The 20,612-nt window shown below is 61.8% G+C and overlaps 5 protein-coding genes across 6 annotated transcripts; 2 read left to right on the forward strand and 3 right to left on the reverse strand.

The window, feature by feature from the left end:
• Positions 1-98: 98 nt before the first annotated feature.
• Positions 99-570, forward strand: CHLRE_01g043901v5 (uncharacterized protein). The gene is made up of 2 exons (XM_043058849.1): positions 99-466; positions 547-570. The coding sequence occupies exon 1, from the start codon at positions 262-264 to the stop codon at positions 460-462; it is 201 nt and encodes a 66-aa protein (XP_042928763.1). The 5' UTR covers positions 99-261; the 3' UTR covers positions 463-466; positions 547-570.
• Positions 571-742: 172 nt separating this feature from the next.
• Positions 743-6,088, reverse strand: CHLRE_01g043950v5 (uncharacterized protein). Of its 2 annotated transcripts, none has more exons than XM_043058851.1 (5): positions 5,806-6,088; positions 4,907-5,636; positions 4,745-4,791; positions 3,104-4,625; positions 743-2,972 (listed from the first exon to the last, which is right to left on the reverse strand). In XM_043058851.1, the coding sequence occupies exons 2-5, from the start codon at positions 5,620-5,622 to the stop codon at positions 1,925-1,927; spliced, it is 3,333 nt and encodes a 1,110-aa protein (XP_042928764.1). In that variant the 5' UTR covers positions 5,623-5,636; positions 5,806-6,088; the 3' UTR covers positions 743-1,924. The 2 variants fall into 2 exon arrangements, with proteins under 2 accessions (XP_042928764.1, XP_042928765.1); XM_043058850.1 differs by having other exon boundaries at positions 4,907-5,644.
• A 478-nt stretch (positions 6,089-6,566) lies between these two features.
• Positions 6,567-8,820, forward strand: CHLRE_01g044000v5 (uncharacterized protein). Its single transcript, XM_043058852.1, has 7 exons — positions 6,567-6,855; positions 6,934-7,013; positions 7,691-7,802; positions 8,053-8,162; positions 8,525-8,637; positions 8,676-8,683; positions 8,772-8,820. Exons 1-7 carry the CDS (start codon positions 6,840-6,842, stop codon positions 8,783-8,785), a joined length of 453 nt encoding a protein of 150 aa, XP_042928766.1. The 5' UTR covers positions 6,567-6,839; the 3' UTR covers positions 8,786-8,820.
• A 2-nt stretch (positions 8,821-8,822) lies between these two features.
• CHLRE_01g044050v5 (uncharacterized protein) lies at positions 8,823-10,028 on the reverse strand. The gene is made up of 3 exons (XM_043058853.1): positions 9,694-10,028; positions 9,347-9,394; positions 8,823-9,130 (listed from the first exon to the last, which is right to left on the reverse strand). The coding sequence occupies exons 1-3, from the start codon at positions 9,783-9,785 to the stop codon at positions 9,070-9,072; spliced, it is 201 nt and encodes a 66-aa protein (XP_042928767.1). The 5' UTR covers positions 9,786-10,028; the 3' UTR covers positions 8,823-9,069.
• Positions 10,029-14,036: 4,008 nt separating this feature from the next.
• Positions 14,037-20,396, reverse strand: CHLRE_01g044100v5 (uncharacterized protein). The gene is made up of 9 exons (XM_043058854.1): positions 19,682-20,396; positions 19,451-19,555; positions 19,266-19,358; positions 19,111-19,188; positions 18,791-18,970; positions 18,349-18,629; positions 15,958-18,202; positions 15,649-15,804; positions 14,037-15,503 (listed from the first exon to the last, which is right to left on the reverse strand). The coding sequence occupies exons 1-9, from the start codon at positions 19,979-19,981 to the stop codon at positions 14,928-14,930; spliced, it is 4,014 nt and encodes a 1,337-aa protein (XP_042928768.1). The 5' UTR covers positions 19,982-20,396; the 3' UTR covers positions 14,037-14,927.
• Positions 20,397-20,612: the final 216 nt, after the last annotated feature.

Genomic DNA, 20,612 nt, shown 5'->3' on the forward strand with positions numbered 1-20,612 from the left:
GGGGTTACGCGAAGCGTCGTGGTTGACAGCAGTTTGTCGTGGTCCCATGGGTCCCATGCATTGTCCTAGCTGTCTTTCTGTCCTCTTTGTCTCCATCACTCTAGACACCAATACACCACTCTAGACACCACTCTAGACACCATGTCGTCACTGATCACTATTGCCAAGCAGCTGGTGGACGTTCAGTGACGACATGGTGTCTAGAGTGGTGTCTAGAGTGTCACGTCCACCAGCTGCTTGGCAATAGTGATCAGTGACGACATGGTGTCTAGAGTGGTGCCTAGAGTGGTCGAGGCTGTAGCGGCGTTCCTACCGCAGCTCGCTTGGGAGGCCCGCGCCGACAGGCGAGGCAAGCACAACCCGCGCTACTACGCGACCCTTCGTATTGGCGAGGGCGGGCCCTTTGAGCCCGTGCGCGAGGTCTTCAAGGAGGCGCTGGGCGAGGTGGGTGTGTCGCGATGACTCGGTGGGTCGAGCCGTGCAGCAGCTCGTACTCGGTGGGCCGCTGAGCTGACTCTGACGCTGACGCCCCTCTTTTTACCACAGTGCAACATCGCGATGTACCTAATTTGGACGGCTCCCGGTGGCCAGCACTTCGCCCACGGTGATGGCGCCAGGGGAGGGAAGGCGGGCTACCAGGCCCGCTACGTGATGAAGGTCGGCGGCGACGAGGGCTCCACGGGCTCCATCCGCCTCCGCATGGCTGGCGAGGAGGAGAGGTGCATCCCATACCAGGCCGCCTACATCATGGACCCGACCACCGGGTCCCTGCCCAACAAGCACCGTGTGGCGCCGGTGAAGGACAACACGTGTGTGCTGGTGGTGTCGGTTTACCGCACCGACCTCACCTACGACGACATCGTGGGCGCCATCGTGGCCAAGTCTGTGGAGCGGCTGCAGCCCTTCAGTCTGGCCGACGCGGGACCGTCTCCAGAAGTTCCGGGCCAAGAAGGCCAAGAAGGCGTAGTCGACTGCCCAAAACCGGTGTTTATCAACACCACCCATCACGCGTAGCTGAAACGCCGCCGTTACCACACATGTCGACTCAAGTCCTTGTTACTCTCCTTGCGCGCTCACTTGCCTCGCCCTCCTCCTCATAACATCATCCTAGCCTTGCTCTTACGTCTCATCTCCTCAGTCACTTGAGCACTTTCTTCTGGGCGTCTCCCGAACGCACAGCTGCCTTTTGATTTAGATGGGAACTCATACCCTGTACCACGCCTAACCTCAGCGGCTCCACACTTCACTTGACCAATTAGCGCAAAGCTTCCGTGGGCAAGCTTGGTAACCCGGATTGAATCTCTCTTGCCGGACAAGTAATAATAGCACCTGCAGGCGGCGCTTGCCCACAGTTCTAGCCTCCACGTATCCCTGAAGACAACTGCACCATGTCCCCTTCACCAATGTCCGGCGGCCGTGCTAGGTCACATCAGTAATATGGATCAATAAAGCGGCCCATGCACCTTGCGCCCTGAAAACCATCTTCAACATCACATACTCACTCCCCAGACAACATCATCGCTAAGCTGTGCACGTCTATCCGTGCCCATCTTTCTGAACAATCCCACTCCCACGATGCCGGAAGTTACAATCACACATGTTCGTATGCATACTACCCTGCGTCGGCTCACACCTGCTCATCCTTGGCCGCGACCACCATTCCACCAACTAAAGTATCTTTCCGACATCACACGTTACCGCCAGACCTTGCAAAGAGTGACGCTTTGGCGCACATTGATCGAATACAAAGGCACAGCTGCGCTCAAGGTTTGTCCTCAACTGTTACGTTTGCTTGCTGGGTCCCGGAACTGCCGCGCAGCTGCGGAAATGCTGCGCAGCTGCCAATCATAAGTATGATTGCCTGCTCTGTTGGACAGTTGAACGCGAAATGCCCATGCACGGCTACGCGAGGGCTTGCGTTCATTTAAGGCATGGACTGCATCTGCAGCGCACGGATTCGCCCCTCCCTGCTCCGCGAAGCAGCCACCGGCTGGCCCACAGCGACCGCTGCTACCGCTGCCGCTGCAAGCGCCCCGGGCTGCTCCGGGCAGGCCTGCTGCTGTGCCGACTGAGCATCCGGAGCCGCCATCGGCACGCCCACTTGCCGCGCTGGCTTGTGCAGCAGGTCCGCCGCAACAAGCGCATGTGCAGGGCTGGACATAAATGCACCGCGCACCGTGCCCATGCCACCTCCGCCGCAGGTCACTGATGACGAAGCCCCGGCGGCGGCACCCGCAGGTTGCTCCTCGGTGCCCCGCTTCAGACGCTCCTCGGCGCCGCTGCTGCAGCCACTGCCGCACGCCGTCATTTCCGCCTCAGCCACTGAGTCAAGCGTGTGCGAGAACGCGCCAGAACCCACGCCCAACACGAGGCAGCCCCCAGCGACTCTGCCGCCGCCGCTGCCGGTACGGCCCGGCAGACGCGCGGCGACCTGATGCTGCTGGTGCTGCTCCACAAGGCGCGGCTGTACCTCAAAGGCTGATGCCGGCACATCGCTACAGCCAGAGCCTGCTAAAGCCACCGCGACAGCGCCGATGCCGTCTCTCGTTACATCCGTAGCATGGCCGCTACACCCGCCGTTGCGGCTGGCTGCTGCAGCCGCCAGTGTGGGGAAGTCGGGCGCGGACACGTTGAGGCGCGTGGGCTGCTGCGTGGGCATTGCGCGCGTGCCGTCGTACTGCAGTAGCTGCTGTTGCCGCGAGCTGCACAGCCGGCTCTCCCACAGCAGCAGCACTTGCACCACTCGACTGGCTGTGGGGCGCAGGGCGGGGTCGGTGGCCATGCACGCCTCGCCCAGGCTGCGTAGGGGCGGCCACACGTTGGAGGGCCAGATGGTAGTAGCCGGCGGCTCCGTGCAGCCGTTGGGGTCAGCAATCGGGGCGGAGGCACCCGAGCCAGCAGCAGGCCGTGGGCGAAGACGGTGTGAGTTGGGGAGGCCGCCGGTGCACATGAGGTAAAGCAGGCACCCGAACCTGCGGCATCACGAGTAAGGAAAGGACAAGGAAACGATGAGAGTCAAAGGCGACAAGGAGCTCACAGGTATGAGAAGCAGCGCATGGGGAAGCCACTTGCACTACCGTATTGCACGAAGTCAAGAACTCACGAGTAGATGTCGTTGTGTGGCTGCCACTGCAGCTCAGCGTTTGTCTGGCGACTGCCCGCCGTTGAGTCGGCACATGACGGTGGCAGCAGCTCGGGAGCTGTGCAGCTGAGAAGGTCAGCATGCGCCGCCAGTTGCTGCTGCCACTGCGGCCCCAGCAGCAGCCGGCGCACGCCGCAGTCCGTGATGCGAGCCGCAAAGAGACCCCGGCGCCACTTCTTCCGACCGCCACTGCCGCTGCTCCTGCTGCCGGACGCGGCGGCGCCCGACGCGCCTGCCAACATCATGACCTCGCCGCCCTCCTCCGCGTGCGCAGGCCCATTCGGCCTGCTCCACTGCAGCAGCACGTTGCCGGGGCACAGCCCGCCGTGCACCTCCCCCGCCTGGTGCAGCTGCTGCAGCCCAGCCGCCACGCCGCGTGCACTGTGCACCAGGTTCGTCATGGCGCCCCGTGGGCCTAGCGGTCCGGAGCCGTAGGCGTCGTACACGCCACACCGGACGCCGTGCCACAGGTCGCCGCAGCAGCCCTGCTCCAACACCGTGTGCAGGAGGGAGTCGCCCGGAGCGGCGCGCAGGTAGGCCAGAAGGCCCTGAAGCGTTGAGAGCGGCAGCTCCTGCTCCTGTACGTGTTGCTGCAGGGGCTGCTGCTGAGCAGCTGCGGTGGGCGAGGCAGAGCCACAGGCGGGCGGCGGGCAGCTGCACAGCACAGAGCTGAAGTGGAAGCGCGATGCGGCGGGGGAGGATGCGGCAGGGGCAGGCGCCTGGCCTGATGGCCGGGGCAGATGCGCGCTGGAGTGTGCGCTGGAGCCTGCCGAAGCAGGAACACCACAGCCTACCGCCGCGACAGCCCCGCCCATGCTGCCCCTAGCCGCGCTCGCAGCCGTCGCAGCAGAGTTGATGCTACTGCCGCCGCTGCCGCAGCAGCTGCTGCCGCTGCGCTCAAGGTCGTCTGCGCGGTTGACGGTCGGGGCGCTGCCCGTGTGAGCGCCAGGGCCCTGCCTGCTGCCAGCCAGAGGATTGCAACGCTGCTGTGCAGCTGCCCAGGCCCGTCCCTGCGAGAGCCCAGTGTCGCTGCTGCTGCTGGCCAAGCTATCGTCCAGGCTGCTGTGGATGCTGTACGGCAGCTGTTGGGCCGGTGGCGTGGAAAGACCTCCGTCATGGGGTTCCGCCCCTGCCGCCCAGTCACATGCAACCACTGTAAGCCCCGCAGCCCTGCCACCGCCCTCGCCGCCGGAGGCCCAGGCGGAGCCGGAGTCAGCGGCACGCACGACCCTGGAGAAATCGCATGCGTACACGCGCGTGCAGTGGGAGCGCTGCGGGGTGCAGTGGCTCGCCATCATCCCACAAACACGGCGGAACGTGGTCTGCGCGGCTTGCTCCGGCGAGCTCGCGCCCAGCTCATAAGGTCCGCTGCCACCGGCTGCAGCAGGGCCGTAGCTGTCCGGGCCGGCACTGGCTGCTGCGCTGCAGCAGCTGCCCTTGTGGAGCGTGAACCGCACTGCGACTAGCATGCCCTGCCACGTCCCTGCGAAAGCATTATTAACGCAAAGCTTGTCACGCCTATGACCGTCGGCCCACACATACACTGGATGCCCTGCAATTCCGCGGCACCTTGCAGCTGATCATAGATCGCGTCCAGCCTACCTTTATAGATGACAGCGCTGGGCCCAGTGGCCATCACCTTCAGATGCCTGCGTGTGCGCATGTTGCAAGACTGCAAACGTCACGACAGTGACGCACGTACGGTAGCAAGCAGAAACGCTTGTTTTGCTGCCCTTGCCTGCACCCGCTTACCCCCCCGCGTACCTTATGCGCATGGTGGGGTCCCGCGCACATATGTCGCGGGTGTTGTAGGCGCTGAACGCCACCTGCAGCTCCGTGACTGCGGGTCCAGCAGCGGCTGCAGCATCTGCGCCGCCCGGGCATGCCACACAACTTTCAAACATGGGCGTGGAGCTCCCCGGCCCAGAGGTGGTCCGCCCCGCTCCGCCGTACATGGCATCGTGGCCGGCGGCAGCGGGAAGCAGATCGAACAGCCGCCCTGCCTGTGCTGTTTGGACCGCCGCGGGGGCAACGACCGCTGCCGACGCCCCAGTGCTGTGTAGCATCTGGTCAGGAGCCGCTCCAGCAGCAGCAACAGCAGTAGCAACGGCAGCATCTGCCGGCATGCCTGACATGGCTGCTGCTTTGCTGCCACTGCTATTTGGGCCTGAGGGTGGCGTGGCCCCGCCCGCAAGCCCCGCGGTAGCTGCAGTTGAGCATGCGGTACTGGTGAAGCAGGCGGCTGCGGATTCGAGAGAGCCCGCTGCAAAGTTGGAGGCTAGAATGGACGCTGTAAACGACGGGGAGGCGGAGAAGGTAAGCCCAGCGTCGTGCCGGGAGCACTCCGCTGAGCCGGCGGTGGTTAGGGCTGTTCGCACCCCGACCGCCGGGCAGCCTTCGCACACGGCTGAGGCCCTTTCATGGCTTTCCGCATGAGTATCAGGTTTGAAACATTGAGCGATTTGTCTCAGTAAGTTCATCGTGATGTTCACGCCTGCGGTCCTGCGCCAGTAGGAAATGTGTCGAATAAGAGGCGACAACCCCGACCCACAGCCGCGGCGAAGCGTACATCGTTTCCAACCAGCAGGTTCAGGCAATTGGCGCCCCCTCGTAACTGAGCGAAAATTTATCTGCCCCAAGGTGCCCCGCCCGCGTGTGCTCACCTTCAACAACAAGCGATGCAGCGACGCCAGTGCTTATGAAAACTAGCTCCTGACATTTAGTAGGATATCCGACGCCTCAACGTGCGCGCTTGCAGAAGAAAGGCCTTGATATGGGCTGTTCGCGGGCAGGGCTACAATTTACAGATGTGCCTGAGGAACGTGCGGCACAGAGGTGCTATCAGTAATCGTGTGCGGAATTTTAACAAATCTGTGACTTCAGCTGAAAGAAGCTCCCGGATCGAATTCACACTAAGAGCGACAACGTTCATCCGCCCGGCTGAAGTACTGCCTGACAACTTAGCAGATTCACGGTACAAGTCTATATATGCCCCCTAACAGTGTGTACACACTTGACTTCGCGAGGGTTTGGTTCGTGACAGTTTTCACAACCGGGCTGCGCTGAGTTGACTCATCTACCAGAAATGCAAAAGCAACTTTATAGAGCAGCAGGATACTGTATTATTATTGATCGGTACGGGACTGTGGCATTGGTTCCCAAGATTACGGAGGTCAGGGCAACGCAGGCTCCGCACGCGTACGAGCTGCGCTGCCCTTAAACGTGTCTTCGTGTCTTAAACAACTTGGACAACAGTCTTGCATGTGCGCCAATGGTTCCATCACCCAGCGGCGAGGCGGAGTGCCGCGCAGAGCTGGCTTTCTCTCGGCAGGGATCGTGCCCCCCCGCCCAGGCCCACCCGGGATGGGGACCGAGGTGTTTTGGCCGGAGGCCCAATGCCCCAGATCATAGACCTTCTGGCTACGTTGTTGCAAATATCAGGACAACATCAAAGCGCGTCGCACCCACCAAGACTGGTGTGCAGCACGATAATGTGCTATTACCATTAGAACATGTGCAATTGACAAATATAACTTGATGATTTTGTCTTGTCTTGTAATAGCTAGGAGGCGCAAGTAGAGAGCGCTGAGCTAGGCGAGGGCCCGCGAGGCTCGCGCTGGACAGTGCAAGCCTCGCGGACGGCAATTACACGTCTAAATTAGCTCGGAAGCCACCGAGGAGAGCCTAGGCGGTGAAGATGGCGCCCAAACAGAGTGCGTAAGGCGTCAATTTTGACCCTAATGCCTAGCGCTGTGAAGCAGAGTCTAATAGGGGCTCTGATTATTCTGCAGATGCCCAGCCACGGCGCGCTCTGCGCGAACGCAAGGTGTCGCAGCGCATGGCCGTCGTAGATGAGACAACCCGCTTACAGGTGAGGTTCCGCGGGGATTGCACTGCGCATCAAGAGCCGCCTCCTTTGAGAACATGGGATGAAGGGGGCGCGGTCAGGGGCTAGGGCGGCGGGTTGTCAGTTCAAGGGTGGGGTGTGGAGTGGCACGCTCTTTTCGTGGCCTATCAAGGTGGACGAGGGCTCATGCAGTTCCAGTGCACCATGAGGCATGGGAGGCGTCGTTGCAAGTTGTGGGGCGATGGATACCTGTGCAGGAGTGAGACTCGTTGGCGTGAAGCAGGTGCTAGCATGAGACATGTCGTGGCAGCGGCTACAGCGTGTCCTGATAGCGCGAGCCGGGCGCCTGCGGCCTGAATGTTGGACGGCCCCTTATTTCAGTGATCAGCAGGACAGAAGCGTCACCTATCAAGAGGCTCCTTAGTTGTAGCAGAGTTGCAACCCGTATCTAAGCAGGGCCTGACGCCCAGCAATGCGAGACACAGGCGCAGCGGGGCCGGCCGCTTTGGCGACCACATGCCTGCCCACCGCGCCGCCAGGGGCACATCGGGCAGTGCTACATTGCAAGCACATGCACGCGCTGCTGTCTTTGCCCCCATCATTTCAAACGCATCACGCAATACACAAACACGCGCATACTGCGCTCCCCGTATGATATCATCCGAACTCCCTTTGACGTCTTGCACGCACACACGCTTCAGGCCGCACAAGCTCGGCTGGATGCGCTAGAGAACGACAATGACGCTGGGGAGGCGTTCGGCATGGCCAGCGACGATGAGGAGTTCAACCTGGAGGACGAAGAGGAGGACGAGGGTGAGCTGGGCCGGTTGTGGTTGGGTGACAGCGGTGTTGCTTGCAAGGCGGGAACGCGGCCTGGGGGCGTGGCCCCGTGGGACGACGTGGCCCCTTGGGAGTTGGTACTAGGGAATTGGGCACAAGGCGCTGGTCATTGCGCGACAGCGCAGGCAGTCAACACCCATGCTCGGCCCGGGAGCTTTGCAGTGCCGTCATCATCCGTGTGGCCGTCGTGATGATACCCTCCGCATGTTACCTCATCGTGTAGAGGTGGGCGGCAAGAAGAAGAAGGGCAAGAAGGCAGGTGGCAAGCGCAAGCTCCGCGGCATTGGCGGCGACAGGCGGGGGCCCAAGAACTTCTCGCGTCTGCTGGACGATGTGAGTAGTGTAGCAGGGGTGCGTGGGGTGCGTGCACAAGTACCGTGGAGAAGCTGCCCGACGATTGACCTGGATTCCGGCCCAACCCTGTTGTACACCGGTTTGTGGCGACACTGCAGCTACGCTTAGCACCATCAGGCTGGTTATGCCACCGGGTACCAGCTATGCCCCACCATAGCGGTACACCAACAGATGTTCTTGCTTGCATTGCAGTAGCGGCATTATGTGCATGTGAGCATTGAGGCATGTTGCTGCCCCCGGCCCATTCATAAGTGCGACACGACTTCACCGCCCCTGGACACCGCGCACCCTCGCTGTTACGCTTCGAACACTCAACACGCGCACCTGCATTGTTGCTGCAGGCTGAGCTGGACCGGCTGCCTGCCAACAAGGCCAGCTACCTGACCACCGCAGCGCGGCCCTCCACCACCAGCGCCATGCGCAAGTTCTGCTCCGTGTGCGGCAACGTGTCTGGGTGAGAGTGGCCAGGCGCCGGGTAATGAGCGGCACCAGCTGGCAACGTATGGTCCTACCGATGATGTTGCGGTGTATGATTTGTCAACTCGGCTGCAAACTGCGATGGCTGGCCACGTGCTGCTCCGCCACCAGGTTGCATTCCATGACTGACTCCCGCCTCTGCGGCTATGCTGTGCATGCCCCCACCCGCATTTCAGGTACACATGCGCACGCTGTGGGTCAAAGTACTGTTGCCGGAAGTGTTACACCGTGCACACCGAGACCCGGTGCCTGAAGTTCACTGTGTAAGCCACCTGGACCCAACTCGACTCCCCTTTCTCCATACGCTTGAATCACTCACTACGCTCAGACGCTAAATCGCCTCGACAGGCATCCGAAGCCAACACACACGCGCGCAGATCTCCACACAGCTGTTAGGTCGCTTGCAGCCTTACTCCTTGTACTCCGGGTTGATCAGAGGGTTCATTTGGGCCATGTAGATGATGGCCCATCTGCAACACGGCCAAAATGTGTTTACACGTCAGCAGGCTGTATCAAACACATTTATGCAATCACCTCACGCTTAAATGTGCAGTATGCAGCCGATTCAGGACAAAACCGAAGGGTGCGCTATGCAGCGTACGTGCACCGGCGTGTCAAGCCCCGGACACTGGCGACTCCAAAGCCCCTGCTGCGTTTGAGAAGCCCAACCGGCCCCGCCCGCTTACATGAACCATAATTGGAAGACGGTGGTGAAGGCCATAATGTGCGTTAGCCTGCGTGACAGCGCACACCCCGGCAGTCAAACCGTCAAGCCCGGGCAGCATCCAGCATGTGCCAGACTGTGCACATACAAAGCTATAGCACCGAGGCAGTCGGAAGGGGATGCCCTTGTTGTCCTTTCCACTTCGGTCCGGTGCAGGAGAAGACTTTGCCATTCGAGGGCCCGCACCAGCAGAGGTGGCCGCTTGCGGAAAGCCATCTCAAAATCCAAGCAATAGGTAACCGGGGTCGGCCCTACGTTCCACCGGGGGACCCCTACGTTCCACGGCGCGCTTGGTCGGTCGGTGCTCACCCCTTGTTGCCAGGCTTGCCAACAAAGTTGATAGTGGCCGTCGCCACAATCTGGATAAGGAAGAACACGAGCGTTCCAAGCCAGAAGCCCATCGTTGCGGAGGTGCACTGCGCTGAGCTTGGTTCTAGGAAGCAATCGGTGGTCTTTCCTGGCGAGTTAGGCCGTCCAGTGCTAGGATAGCGGGGGCTCCGTAAAACTGGTATGCGGAGACGAGAGCTCTGCTACTAGAAGCTCCGGGCTTGGGCAAGCAATCGGGTGTGTGAACCAGTGAATCCGGCGTCGACTTCGCAGAGTCTTTTGCTGGACAGGAAATTTGAATGCTGTATACGAAGCCTCTAACGTCTTTGTGCGAGGCTGCATGCGCAAGGGATCGTCCGTGTAACCCACGCTGCCTGTCGGCGATCCCCTGTCGAGTCCTCCTCTCTGTTGCCCCTGCCCCCCACCCCCACCCCCACCCCCTGGCACGCGTATCTCCCCTCACCCGATCTTGCTTCATGACTAGCACTCCTACTGTTCCAACGCTTTCATTGTACCGTATGCACTGGCCTCCTTTTAGCATGCCACATAACCTGTGTCGCGGACCTAGACTGCGATCGCGGTGTGGTCCCTGCTGGTCCCTGCAGGGATCGTCTGGGACTACGCCTAAACTGGAGCCGCTGGAACACAAGCCGAGGCAGCCAAATTGCCAACCCCATCGCGCACTAGCATCTGATAGTTTTAGATAGCAAGGAAGGATGTGGGGGTGGGGCTGGGGCCTGGGGGCGGGCCGGCGGGGTCACTGGGGCAGGGTACCTGGGAGGACCAATGAAGTATGAAGACGTCTGTTGCGCAGGCGACTGACGCAGGGAACAAAGCAGTACTGTACATCGCTCCACCACATGCTCACACGTATGAAATTACACGGCATGGGAAGAGTGTATTGCAAGCCCCGCATGGGAAGAGTGTATTGCGAAGCCCCGCAAAGAATGTCTCCTGGACCTATCAACAGACACGAGAGAGGTGCGGTAGATACTGAGCGGTCCTGCAGCGGCAATTAGCAGCTTCTTCTTATTCTTCATGGCGAGCCCAAGCGTGTGCGATGATGAGGACACGCTTTCAGCAATGCAATGCAGCGTGGACTAGGTGTGAACACCTGTTCGCGTGCGGGTGTTGGATTTCCTGAGTTGGCACTTCATGGCGTGCCGGAAGGATCCGACGTTCCGCTATGCGACCTGCGAGGCCGCGTGGCAGCAAGATTGCGGGCTGACCCCGTAGCGGCATGGACGTAAGGTTGCATGGTGCATGGACGCATAAGACAGCCGCCCAAGAAGCGGCGCCGGCGCACAGGTTGTGTGACCTGCCAAAGTCTGCGTAACGGTCTTTGCTGGCAAGAATAGCATGGCACGATGTGTGGTCGGATTTATTGCTGTTTTGGCGGGACGCGGCTGGTCACATGGCGGGCGGTGCCTGTGCGAACCTACCCCGGCTATGTCCTGGAGAAGAGATAGTTTTGAACCAGGGGTTTGAACCCCTGTTCTGAACCTTCGGCCTCAGACATGCACCAACGCGGCTTGGGCGCCGCCCACCTTTTCCTTGAGAGGAAGATTCTTTGGGTAGATACAGGACTTGCATCTTCGGGGAGCGGCAAGATACGGGCCCCAATGCAGGCCTTTGGGCGAGAACGATTGGGCATTTCTGGGAGTGCACTCTCGCCGCGTGGGGCTGCATACAGTCCCGAATCTCGCCAACTACCCCTTTAACGCCCCTGCGGTCCAGGGGAGATATCGCTCGCGACTCGCGTTAGCAAGTCCCTCTTGTAACCATTGCATTCTTCCCGTGGGGGGTGGGGGTGGCCCCCCCCCAAACAAACGCTTAAAACCAACGCACGTTTGGGCCCTTGGATGCGGTGGGGCGAGGAAACGGTTCGGGCCCCTCTCGCCAGCGGCGGCGGCCTACCCCTGGAAGATGCAAGCCCTGAGAAGATTGATTGAGAGGAAGGGTGGCAGAGGCAGGCGAGAAGGTCCGGAGACAGGGAACGCAGTATGAAGCCACGAAAACAGCCAGACGCACCACCACGCGCCAGACACCTTAAAACCTTGCATGCATTACGACTTGGGCACTTGACGTGTGTCCACGTCAAGTGACGCAGTGCGCTGTTGCTGCCGGCAGTCCAGGAATGCACACTCAGGCCTGGGACAATGAGAGACCCACAGAACCAGGAGTGGCCGGCAGCAAACCAGCGGAGATGTCGCGCCATAATGCCGGGGGGAGGGCGGTTTCCCTTCGGGCCGGAGATGGTTTCCTCCTGACCTGGGTGCTGGGCGCCCTTGCTTGGGCGGACTGTCCCTTCTGGTAATGTCGCATTCATAATGCCGACGCGGCACTCCACCGGCATGAGCGTGTGCAGTCTAGGGTTTGGTGGTGCGTTTGTGGTTCAGTAGCTACGGCGGCTGTGTATCGCCAACTTGGTATAGGATTGACCTTGCTTGTTATTGGCTTTTGAGAAAGGTGCAAGTGAGGAGTTACCGTATGGTGACGGCCTGTGCCGGGGACCACGGAGGACGCGTGTGGGGACATGTGGGGACGCCGCGTTGGCGAGAGCCACGGATAGCCCTACACCATGGGGGCATGTCGCACCCGTGGCGGGCACTGTAGTTCGTGTGTTGAACCTGACATGCGCCATCACCGTTCTGGTAAAACTCCGCTACCGGGCACATCGTTAGTCAGCGCACCTACCCTACTGCTCCACTATCTTCTATGCGTTCCCCAGTGAACGGCCACCCGGCGTGGTGCTAGGGTTGAGTTGCATCGTCCGGATACGGTGCCAAGCAGCAGGCGACCCCGTATGGCCACTGAGTCCCTTAATTCCCGTTGCGCACCAGGGTGATCAATCCTAGCCGCTGACGGGGACGACCAGGTTCGTGTTATAACACTTGCTGTTCAGCGTAGAGCTGGCTGCTGTTGCGGGGCCTAGGCAGACTGACGCAGACTAAGGCGGCGGAGAAGGGACAGAGGCATGCAAGGCTCATGGGTTGGGTATGAGTTATCACAGAGTGATAGTCATTCTGCTAGCTTGCGCTGGCGGCAACTCAACCAGCGAGCCAGGTCGCGGTTGAGTGCTATAAACCCCCCGGCAAGGCCCATGCAGCCCGGCACACGGGCACAGGCTTCTAGCGGCACGCCCCGTCACGCCCCGGGGGCCTAGGTAGTTGCGCCGTGCCGCACACACGATGTCACCCGACAAACCCCTGCACCTCGAGAGTCAAGAATGCCAATGCCACCTGCCCAAACCTGCACCTGCCCCGCCCAAACCTGCACCTGCCCCCGCCCCGGACCACTGTACGATTGCAGAATTGACATAACGGGACAGTCCGATAAGGATGCGACCTGACACAGTTTGACCCCCGGGGCACGCCGCACCAGCCCTGCACCTACCGCACCCTGGCCTGTATAGAGGGACCATCTCGGGTCCAGAGAGATACCACCCTCCCGGCCTCCCCTGGCCGGCGGCCAATCTTCTCAATACCGTGAATGTGTCATGGAGAATCCTCACTGAGATAGTCATGCGCGGACTAGCGCGGTTCTATTGCAGAGACGTGAAGCCAAGGGACTTGTGAGCAGCGTGCCGTGCGCTGTCAGGGTCAGCATTATTGCTGTGGGCATGTCGGATGGCACCTGGGTTTGCGCTTGCGGTATGTGCATGTCTGGTGCTATCGCCTGGCCGGGCGCCCGGAGCATGAGGAATGCGCCTCAGCTAACTTTCAGTCAGCCAGCAAATTATCGGTACAGTAACTCCGGCGTTCGACCAGCGGGTTGCGCTCATGCACTGCCGTTGCAAATTGTTTGCCATCTGCTGGGGGCCGGGAATCAGCTGCACCCTACGGGACTTCACCAACCTGCCTTGACACTGTCCCATCGCACACCTTGGTTTGGACTTAGCCTGAGTTCATCGGTATTAGCGCCGTCTTAGTGGGATGCGGTTGGACCAAGGGTTGGCTGAGGCGAACACGTGGGAGCTCGAGGCGTGGTACGTCGACTGTGCGATGGTTGCGTTAATGAGCTTTGGGACACACATTGCAGTAGTGATGACGGCTAGGCATGCGCAGAGGTATGTTGACGACTTGTCTGCCCGCGTGAGAGTGTGGGTGTTCGGGTGCTGCTTACCATACAACATGCTCCTGCGTGCCGGGGCCCTGACCATGTGTTTGGCCTCGACTCCCTCAGCGTGGCTTTTGGGAGAACAGCAGCAGCGATGCGAGGACGGCGCCTGGCAGCGTCCTAGGTCGGACTGGCGTAGTCGCTTCCCGTAGTAGGAGGCTAACCGTCGCACCGCATGAGTGTGCATGGGCGAACTGCTGATGGCACAATGTTGTTGTTTACAGGGCGCGCCCTTTTGGCGTTTGGTCGAACCTCGGTGACCAAACCAGGAGCATCGCCCCAGGGTACGGCGTCGTGGCTGTGAGTTCAGGCCTTCACTCTCAATCTTCCACTTCTTCATGCGAAGCCACGCAGTAACCTATGCAGATAGTTGTTGTCTGGTCCTGCGGCCCGTTGTCCTTCTTTGCAGCCAACTTGCCCCTTTGCACAAAACCGTTCCTCTTCAAACCTGTGGAAACCAAACCGTCACCATGTTTCTTGAGCCACAGGCAGCATTCCGCGCTACAAAACATTGCATTGCTATGATCCCAAAACGACCCATAGGCACAAAGGACGCACATCGTACCAAACCTGTTCCACCGCAGTCACAGGTGTTCCACCCAGTCCCAAAAAATAACGGAATCCTTCATGTCGTGCGTTTAACTTACGGTGCACGGTACGTATCAACAACGACCAGACCGCCGGCAAAGCTTGCTCCACCGTGCAATCGAAGGGGCGCATGTGAGCCTCGCTGAGGTCACCGCAGCCGCCGCCATATGGTAAGCAGTGTCCCCATTGCAACATAACCCGGGTAGGGTTCTTCGTCCACAAAAGCAGCCAACCAGCTCGGCGGTTTGGTAGCAGCAGCATTCCCGCGTATGCATACATCTCCCACCACAACCCCATGCGGCCGGGCAAGCAATACTGTGAGCCTCTTGAAGCGTGACCTACAAAACAAAAACGCTGCACTGCTCATCCTGGGCACTGGCCTTCTCGCAGCCAGCTCAACCGTTCCAGGTACCCTGCCAGTCGCATTCAACCATCGGAGTCCCCCCCCCCCAAAGCCCGATCCATCGTCCATTCCCGCACTCGCTGCCTTGTGCGCTATGCCGCGCCACTTAAGACGCCAGCAGCTTGCCCATGAACCGCATCCACAGCGACTGGTAGCCGGGCAGCAGCATCTCAGGGACCAGGCGTAGGAAGGTGAAGGCGCGCAACGACGGCAGCACTTCGGGCGGGGCCGGCGACAGGCACGTGCTGTACGCTCCGTTCAGGTCTGTGGAGCCGTGCGGCGTCACCGCCGACGTCGGCTGCCCGTTGATTTGCGAACCCGACTCGGCCGCACTCTGCGACCCGCTAGCGCCGTTCAAGCCATAGCCGTTCCCGTTCCCACTGCCGTTTCCGTTCGCGTTGACGACTGCCGACGCGGCCGTGCCAACCGGCACCATGCGCCCAGACTCGGACATTCGGTAGCCGACGCACACGATGTTGCCGCCAGAGCTGGCATGCGCGCCGTTTCCATTGCCGTTCCCGTTCCCGTTTCCATTGCCGTTGCCGCTGGGCATCACCATGGACGGCGCGGGGCTGATGCCGACGCGGCTGTTGACGTTGTTGTTGGGCATGGGCCAGGAGCGCATGTTGTTCACAATGCGGTCCAGCGCGTCGTTGTCTACGCCGCCCGACGAGAAGATGGGCTGCACGCATTCATACGAAAGGCGCAGAGCTAGCTTAACATAAAGCGAGACGAAAACACAATCGGGTCAACATCAACACGAATATCAGCAGCCCAACAGCAGTAGTCCCAAACTGCGCATGCGTATTGCGCGCCGCTTCACTCACCAGCGCATTCTCGCCGCTGAGCTGCACGCCCGCGCGTGCTGCGAGCTGACGCAGCTGTCGTAGCAGCCCCTCGGGGCCGCACTGCGCTTGCGCCGGATGCTGCGAGTCGCACATCTCTACGCACGTGAGCACAAGGTTCGCCCGATGCCGGGCGCACTGTCGGGGCGAAAGCGAGCCGGTGCGGGTAAGCATAATTAGCGGGCATTTCAGACTTCTCTATGCCAACGGAAACACAGCAGAGCAGGCAGAATACAATGGGCAGCGCGGAACTCCAGATGGCCTTCACGAGGCGGCCCTCCCAGCTCTCACCAGGTTGACGATGGCCTCATAGCCGTCGTGGCCATCCACGTTGTAATAGCCAGCCGTCAGCTCCGCCGCGTGCGACCGCGAGCGGTACCACCAGTGAATGCCCGCAATCTTGAGCGCTAGGTGCATGCCGGTCGCGCCGTATAGCGCCGCGCCCGCGCCGCCGCCGCTGCTAGTTGCAAGTGCTGGCGCCGTACCGGCGGTGTGGTACGACGTCGTCGGCGACAGCAGAGCTGTGACCGGGTTGGTGGCGGCAGCGGCCACGCCACCGACGCCGCCAACGCCGCTGATGACCGCGGTGCCGGCGCTGGCGGTGCTCATGCCAACGCCCAGCGTGGCCACGCCTAGCCCCATGCCGCTTAGCTCCGCGCTCGATCTTCGGCCGTCATCGCTATAAATGCCGGCCATGCGTGCGCCGTGCGGCGGCTGGAGCTGCTGCAGCTGCGCCTGTAGGCCACCGCCGCTGCTACCGCTGCTTGTGCCCGCGGACTGCCCGTGGTGCAACGGCCGCCCGGCCACCGGCACCAGCGACAGCGCTGCGGCATGCTCCGAAATGCTGGGGTGCGGCGTGCGACCGGCGCTGTTGCCCGCACCCAGGAACAGCTCATCCGCCTCCTCCGCCGCGCCGGCGGTGCAGCAGCTGGTGCCGACGTCGCTCTCGTCGTCGCCGTCCGCAACTAGCGAGGCCGCCACGTCCAGGTAGTGCATGCTAGCGATGTTCCCGGCGCCGTTGGTGGCGCCCGTGGTGGTGAACTCGGTGGAGAGCGAGGACAGCGAGTTGCAGAGGTCCATGCGCGCGGTGTGGCCGCTGGCGATGATGACGCCGGCGGCCGCCACCGCGGCGAAGGCGGTGCCCTGGCCGCTGCCGAACATGGGCTCGGCGTCGGCCAAGGTGGAGGCGGAGGAGCGGAAGCGCACTCCGGACAGCGGGCTGGGGTGGCAGCTTGCGTGGCCGGCACCGGGCGCCGCAACGATGGCGCCCGAGGCGGCGGCCGTGACGGCGGTCGGGGCCAGGGTGCCAGGCTGCGCCGCCGCGTTGAGCGGGTGGGCGAGCGGCCCGCTGGCATTGCTCGAGCCCGACAAACCCTGCGCGTTCATCAGCTCCGCTACGGTGGACGTGTGGGAGTTGTCAGACGGCTCGACGTCAATCATGGTGGCGTCTCCGGACGCCAACGCCGCGGCGCCCGTTGTCCCAACGTTCGTGGCGGCAGCGCTGTCGCTCGACGTCCTGCTGCTGCTGCCACAAGCAGCGGCTACCGCCCGCGCGTTCGTAGCAGCCATGCTAGTCGCTGCCCCACCCTGTGCTGCTGCCGCCTGCATGAGCGCCGCAGCGGTCGCAACGCCGCGCGTGACCATGGCATTCATGGCGGCGCTGAAGACGCCCGACGCGTTCTGTGGCGACCCTGCCGCCCCGCCGCCGCTGCTTCGCCTGCCGCCCAGCACCGTCCCTGCAGCCGCCGCGGCGCCGACCGCGCCGTGGGCTTCACTGTGTGGTGCACCGCATGCCGTGCCGTGGAATACCGACATAGACCGGGGCGACATGAGCGAGCCAGAGCTGCCGGCGGTCGCCATGATCATGTTGGCAGTGCTGCCGCTGGCGCCGCCGCTGCTTGTACCAGTGTAGGTGGACATGGACGAATACGTGCAGCAGGGGGAGATGCTGCTGGGCACGCCGCACGAGGACAGCATGCCCTCAGTGGCCTGTCTCCGCGGCAGCGGTGGCGCCGGCGGCGGTGGCATGCCGCCGCCGTCCGCACTAGCGGAGCCGGTGAGCTCGTTGCCGCTGGCGTGGCCGCTGCCCGGCCTGCTGCCACAGCTGCCGCCGGTCTCTAGGATGCGGTTAAGCGAATGCGTACTCATGCGCGGCCCGCCCGATGACGTCTGCGACGTGTGCAGCCCCATGAAGGACATCGGCTGGAACGGCGTGTTGGTGACGTAGCTGTTCATGCCGCCCGGCGCCATCGGCGACAGGAACGCCTGCACCCCGTGCGACGAGCTGGGGCCGCTGCCGGCCCCGTTCCCCATGGCGTTGCCGCCGCTGCTGCCGTGCCCCAGCGACCCCACCGTCTGCTGCGCCACCTGCTGCAGCTGCGCCGCCAGCGCCGACCCTGCCGCGCCTAACGTCTGCAGCAGCGACTGCGGCGGCTGTGGCGGCGGGTTGAGCTTGGACGCGAACACGGCGTTGGCAACGGTAAGCAGCCGGTCGCCGTGCTTTAGCAGGCAGCCGCTGTACCACTCCAGAAAGAACCTGCAAGAGGCGAGGCAGCAACTGTTCAGGCCAAGTGGCATGGTGTGGGACCTCGCATAATCCACAGCGCATGCCCTCGCTATGTGTAACCACAGGCAGCGCTACCGCACATACCCCCGCTGGCTTCTAACGCAAATAAACCGCACCTGCCGTACGGCGTGTTCCAGCTGCCATTGTGGCTGAAGAAGCCCGTGTGCTCCGGCGTGCTGTTATATTCCCCGGCGTCGTGCGGGCCCGTGTACCCCCACTCCGGGTGCCCCGCCTCTCGCGCCGCCTGCGCCAGCGACGCTAGCGCGCGGCGGTCGTAGCACTGGAACTCGCCCGCCCCCGGGAAGCGCCAGCCGTTCGCCTCAACATACGACGGCAGGCGCAGCTCACCGCAAGGGCCAGCGCCCACCACCACCTCATCGATTACCGTCCCCAGCTCCTGAAATGGGTACCAGGTGTGCAGCACGCTGTCAGTTCTCAAGAAATTCGTCTAACAAACGGCACAACCACCTGCCCGGGTGCCCAAGTGCTTGTGAAGCTCTCTAGCCAGCAAGCAGCTCCGAAGCTTGCCAGCAGCGCCGCTTGTGCGGCGTAACGCACCTGGCTGAAGTTTTCCCGGAGGCTGACCATGTACTCCTCATAGCACTGCATGGGGCTTCTCCCACGCAGCACCCCGGGCGCGTCGTCCGCCCAGATGGACAGGTACTCCCGGTTCCGGTTGCCCAGCCCACCGTTGCGCGGGCGGTCCGCGAAGAACAGGTCCGGGTCCGCCTCCGCGCACTGCACAGGCAGGCAGGCGTTTCCATACAGAACTCAGGCTCGGGGCGGCGAATGGCTGCTACTTCGGCCAACACCAGCATGATGATGGTGCACAAGCAATGTGCCCCTGTAGCAGCGCTCTGCGTGAACCCGATTCGCACCTGGACGACCCAGTCCGGCAGCGGTATTTGGACCGTGTCACCGACGTTTCCGCCACACGCGTGGAAGCTCAACACCACCTGCAAGGTCGGCACGCGCGTCGCGCATTAGCAAATTTGTCTCACGCATTCGCAACGAGAGACAACAAGCGCCTCACCTGGACCTTGAGCCCGGTCTGCTTAATGACCTCCAGGGCTTGCTTGTATCCGCTCCAATTGTATTGCCCCGGGCTCCTCTCGACAGCGCCCCACTGCGGTCGTGAGAAGGGCAGGCACGTGAGGCCTACTGACAAGAGAGGCGCACGGACGGAGCGCTCCAATGTGTCAAGAACCCCTCACTTACCCAGAAATCCATCGCAACGCCATGAGCGCCAGACGCCACGAGCAATTGGAGCGCCTGAGCAAACCAAGCCGAGCCCGCGTACCGAAAGACGCCTTCCGAATTGACCTGTGCGTTTTGCGGGGATAGTGCGTGAGAAGCCTTGCGCACACAAGCGGAAACTCAAGCCCCAAGCACCCATTCCCGTGCACTGAAGTCGCTCCCGCTCTTGCCATGCGTCCTAGCGGCGCGCACCGTGTCCAGGGGCAGCATGCAGTAGACGTTTGCTCCAGTCCCGCCGTCGGAAGGCCCGTGCACGGGCGACAATGATGTTCCAAACGCATTCTGCGAGTATCTCCGCGGGTGCGGCCTCAACACGCCCGATTGCCCGAAAGAGGGCACTGAAGCGGAGGCAGGCATGCTCGGCGCAGCTGCCCGATAGCCCAGCGCCGTGGTGGCCACGCAGTCCCCGTATACACCGCCAAGGTGCAGGTAGCCATATCCGGGGCCCTGGACGCTAAGAGCTCGGTCCAAAAGGATGTTCTCGCTGGACATTGGTCCAGCCCTTCCGCCTCGCCGGAGGCAGCGAGACGAAAATGTTGCGGACGTGCGAAGGGCAGAGCTGCGACACAGCGGTCTGCTTTCCCTCAGAGACGCGCCACGCACAGAGCCGAGAGTGCCCCGCATACTAGAGTGCCCGCCCCTTCAGGCGCCACCCTCATCCTGGCCTTCTAACTATAGGGTCGGCAGGGCCAGCAGAACCAATTTGAGAACCTATGAGGCGGCTTCCAGGAACGTTTAGGTGAAGATTTCACAGAGTAAAGAGATGATGCGAAGGTGATAACTGTGCTTATAATGCCCCTCTTCTCTACTCTGAGCTGTTTTGGATGGGAAGGCGGAGAGCAGGCAGAGTGGCAGACCGTACACGCGATTTGGCCGCTCGCCGATTTGGGCGCGCGCGAGAGCGGCCTTTTTCGTCACGAACGCCAAGGATATATGAATAACGACTTTTTGTAAAGCGCCCAACTGCACGGCCCAGGATTGAAACGGTACGTTGGGGTCAACCATGACGCGGACGGTGCGTGTTGCTCTCGTGTTGCTTGGCCCTGGTGTGCATCGTGCTTAGTTGACAGCGTCGTATTACTGCATGTTGTGACTGGCTAACGCAAAGGACCGCACGAGCACA

This window comes from Chlamydomonas reinhardtii, chromosome 1 (assembly GCF_000002595.2).
Source record: "Chlamydomonas reinhardtii strain CC-503 cw92 mt+ chromosome 1, whole genome shotgun sequence".
Taxonomy (NCBI): Eukaryota; Viridiplantae; Chlorophyta; class Chlorophyceae; order Chlamydomonadales; family Chlamydomonadaceae; genus Chlamydomonas; species Chlamydomonas reinhardtii.